This window comes from Trypanosoma cruzi, genomic scaffold (assembly GCF_000209065.1).
Source record: "Trypanosoma cruzi strain CL Brener 1047053517047 genomic scaffold, whole genome shotgun sequence".
In the NCBI taxonomy this organism is placed as follows: domain Eukaryota; phylum Euglenozoa; class Kinetoplastea; order Trypanosomatida; family Trypanosomatidae; genus Trypanosoma; species Trypanosoma cruzi.
Genome location: NW_001849429.1, coordinates 61204 through 65115, shown reverse-complemented (window position 1 = coordinate 65115; position 3912 = coordinate 61204). Strand labels below are relative to the sequence as shown.

The 3912-nt window shown below is 57.3% G+C and overlaps 2 protein-coding genes and 1 pseudogene across 2 annotated transcripts, besides 4 other annotated features; all 3 read left to right on the top strand.

The window, feature by feature from the left end:
• Positions 1–1577, top strand: Tc00.1047053511095.20 (annotated as a pseudogene; the record flags this gene model as incomplete).
• Positions 1–3104: a sequence feature (areas not merged during assembly with more than two copies in the genome that could not be assigned to a particular haplotype).
• On the top strand, positions 2068–2424 carry Tc00.1047053511095.10 (mucin TcMUCI, putative; the record flags this gene model as incomplete). The annotated part of the gene is made up of 1 exon (XM_798081.1): positions 2068–2424. The coding sequence occupies one exon, from the start codon at positions 2068–2070 to the stop codon at positions 2422–2424; it is 357 nt and encodes a 118-aa protein (XP_803174.1).
• Positions 2178–2264: a microsatellite.
• Positions 2640–2683: a sequence feature (AT_rich).
• Positions 2887–3072, top strand: Tc00.1047053511095.5 (mucin-associated surface protein (MASP), putative; the record flags this gene model as incomplete). The annotated part of the gene is made up of 1 exon (XM_798082.1): positions 2887–3072. One exon carries the CDS (start codon positions 2887–2889, stop codon positions 3070–3072), a length of 186 nt encoding a protein of 61 aa, XP_803175.1.
• Positions 3105–3912: a sequence feature (areas merged during assembly that could not be assigned to a particular haplotype. This can correspond to areas where the two haplotypes were merged or to regions with more than two copies in the genome that were merged during assembly.).

The following is a 3912-nucleotide window of genomic DNA, read 5'->3' as shown; positions in this document are numbered from 1 at the left end:
GGGAATGGATGGCGAAGTGGTGTTTGCGAGGAGGGACTGCGTGTCGAGTGCCGCCTTACGGGGAGTAGCCGCGGCGGTACCGGCCGGTGAGGACGGCGGCATTGGTGCAAGCGGAACGCTTAACAGTGATGCAGGATAACCACCGGTCGGTGATGCAGGGAGCGGGACTGAAGCTCAGCGGCAGTGGGGCTGCACCAATGGCTTCATCTTCTTCTGCTGCCGATACAGACGCTGCCAGCAGTACTCCTGTGTTGGGTGCTGGTGGTGGTGTTGGCCCCAAGCAGCAGCCCGCAGTTGTCTCCGGCGTCCAAGACGATCCTCCCGCTGGTGGAAGTGTGGCAGGAGAAAGGGAGGAGGCAGGCTCAGCATGCTGCGGCGAAGAGCCGTCAATGTCGAGTGTGTGCTCCCAACCGCCACAATTTTCTGCGGGGTCGGCAACTCTCACCGTGGAAGAGAGGGATGGAAAGAAAGGCAGCGCGTCAGTTACAAATATTCAGAGCGAGTGGGCACAACAGGAACGAGAAGGGCCACACGTGCTCAGGACGGGGGAGAGCGCACGGAGAACTCCAGCACCAGCGCCAGCAGAAGGACAAACAGCACATGCGACGCAGCCGTCCGAGGACTCAGCAGAGCATGCGGCTGCACCCAGCTCGGGTCTCACACGGGGCGCATCGAACGGCGACAGTCAAGAGCAAACACCGCAGCTTCAAACAGCGACTGACGCTGAGCAGAGTGTGTCCGTGGTACAGGGAGTGCCAGAATGGGCTCAGGAGGACCAGGGGATGTGGTGAAAGGAGCAAAAAGAAATCCGTAATGTTTGACTGGCAGCGCGCACAATGCAGAGCACGCACCTGCGGCTGAAGCACCCGAATGACTGTCTGCTTCAGGCACCAGTCGTTCCCCTGGACATCCGGGCACAGAGTCTGCTTCAAAGTCGCTCTCTGGAAATTATCGATCGTTTACGACCGGTGCAGCAGAACAGGGAGAAGCACGGCCAATGCCCCTGCGACAGCCAAAACCGCCGGCGGAAGGAGGTGCAGAGGAGGCGGCACCGGAAGAAAAAAGAAGCATTGGAGGAATTGCCGCCAACAGCAGCAGAATAAGAGGTGCCAGCAGGCCCATCAGAACCGCCACCGAAATCACCACCACACAGCGCACTGCCATCCTCAACGGAAGTCCCAGCGACCATGAAGCCAACAGAAGATCTGCAGAAAAGGCACTGAACCAACGGCGGATGCAAGGCAGAATGCAATCACTGAGGGTCAGGCTGAGACAACTTCACCATCTTCTCTTGCGGATGCTGCTGCTGCCGCCAATGACGCTGACGCGGGCAATGCGTAGATTTTGAACGGTGGTTCCGCATCTCATGCCGCTGTGCCGGAGGGAGAACACCAACATGAACGAGAGGATGGCAGCGAGAAGGAAACAACATCATCTACAGCCACAGACAAAGCGAATAACACAGCGGCGCCTGGCGACAGTGACAGCAGCACCGTGGTCTCCCACACCACCTCCCTTTTTTGTTTCTTGTTGCGTGTGCAGCAGCTCCTGCTGCGGTGGTGGCCGGGCCTGCATGAAGTGGAGTGCGATGAATGTGGACGAAGGCCTACTGCAAATGCTTTTGTGATGAATATTGGCTGCACTTCCCGTGGACCAACAATCCACGTGGTGTGCGGGGATCTCCTTTTTTAATTGTTACTTTGCTGTTGTGTTGCTGTGTGCGCTGCACCTTCTTGTGTGTGTGCGCACCCTCCGTGAGGGGTGCCGACGCGACGGACCGCTCTCGCCGCGTGTGCATGCGGTGGAGCCTTGTGTGCCGCTCCTGTTTGCTTCTCCCTCTCCATCTGTGTGTTGGTGTTGCGGCAGGGCTGTGTGTGTGTGCCTGCTGCCGTGGATTGGAGTGTGTGTCGTGCGTGGTGTGCGGCGTACGGTGCATGCCTGGCTGCTGCCCTCTCCTCATGTGGTGTGCCCTCTGTGTGTGTCTGCCGCACCTCTCGTCTCCCCTGTTGCTCTCCATGTCCCTCACTGTGCAGATCAGCTCCACACCACTGAACGACCACACTCACGATGATGATGACGTGCCGTCTGCTGTGCGCCCTGTTGGTGCTTGCCCTCTGCTGCTGCCCGTCCGGGTGCGCATCAGAGGCAGCGAGTGGGCCTGAAGGGTCTTCGAATAAGACCACGACGACGACCACAACAAAACCACCGACTACGACAACGACGACCACAACACAGGCACCAACCACTACGACCACCACTACAACACAGGCACCAAGTACTACGACTACAGAGGCGCCAGCTGTGTCGACCACCCGCGCACCGTCACGTCTTCGCGAAATGGACGGCAGCCTCAGCAGCTCTGCGTGGGTGTGTGCCCCGCTGGTGCTCGCCGCATCCGCGCTGGCGTACACCACTCTGGGCTGAAGAGGTGTGTGCGGGCTGTGCGTGCCAGCACTCAACCGCGGGGATTTGTGCGCGTGTTGTGGTTCGCTGTATAAATAAGAGAAAATAATGATCTTGTTTTGCTTCACTTGCTTCCGCTGCCGTGCTGTGTGCTCCGCGTTGTGCCCCGCATCCGCCACGTTGAACGCATCGCGGACACACTCATAAGCATGCGCACTGGAGCCCTGGGTTTGTTGTTTAATTTCTTTTTAATTTCTTTTTTTAATTATTGTTTTTTATTGCTTTTTAAACTTGTGGTTTGCGGTGCGGTGTGCGAGCTCTGCAATCGTACTGATTCCATCTGTCTCGTGGTGTGTGCGCTGCTGCTGGGGTGCTGCCATTTTGTTGCTGTGCGTGGTGTAGCGGCTGTGTCTATCTTTTTTCTCCCCTCTCTGTTGACGGGGAGTTACTTTTGCTGAAGGCCACACGCAAGTAACAGGAGTGATGGCGATGATGACTGGCCGTGTGCTGCTGGTGTGTGTCCTCTGCGTGCTGTGGTGCGCTGCCGGTTTTGGGCACGCAAGTGACGAGTACGGAAGTGAGGGTGGAGGAGATGTGTTGACGCGGACGAATAATGGTGGAGGCGACGGAGTGTCTCTAAATGCGGAATGCGGGTTATTATCCACCTGAATTGGACTAATGAGAGCTGTTGAAGCTGCGGACGGCGATGATGCGATGAATGACACATCTTCAGCCCTGGCTCAGCCGGCCACCTCAACGTGGTGCCAGGGTCTAGTACTCTTTGCTAGAGAGGAAGCTAAGCGTCTGCTGCCCATCCGCTGCACGAGGAGAGGCAGGAGGCGCCGCACAAACGGGTCGGAAGGGCACCAGATGGAGCCATTTACATGGCTGCCCGCGGAGCGGTATTTCTATCCGCTGCTGAATTCCATCGGCGCTTATCAGCGCTACACATACCGTTTGCGTGCCGTATGTGACGCGCAACGACAAACGCTACTGCCAAGCGGAGACATTGAGCAGAACCCAGGCCCCATAGCAGTACTCCAGATGAACGTTTCTTGCCTCACGCCGTCAAAACTCGCAACATTAATGGCGCAAGGAGCAGACATAATAGCCATCCAGGAGACTTGGAAGTCGTCAGAGCAGATCGCCAGCATGCACACTGGAGATTATGTGCTCTATGCACAGTCGCGCATCGGCAAGGGAGGCGGTGTGGCGGTGCTGGTGCGGAAAACTCTCCGCTCCGAGCGTATACCTCTCACCATCCCCCAGCATGACACCAGCCTTGAAGTGGTGGTGGTCCAGGTTGCTCTGGACCAGAACCGTGATCTTATTGTAGCGAGTGCCTATATGAGACCACCACCGCAAGTAACGCAATCCTTCAGGCGGTTAGTAAACTGCCTTCCAGCCTCGTCGCCGCTCCTGCTGTGTGGGGATTTCAACATGCATCACCCACAGTGGGAGCCATTCTTGGAGACTTCTCCAAGCGAGGTTGCCGCAGAATTTTTAGAA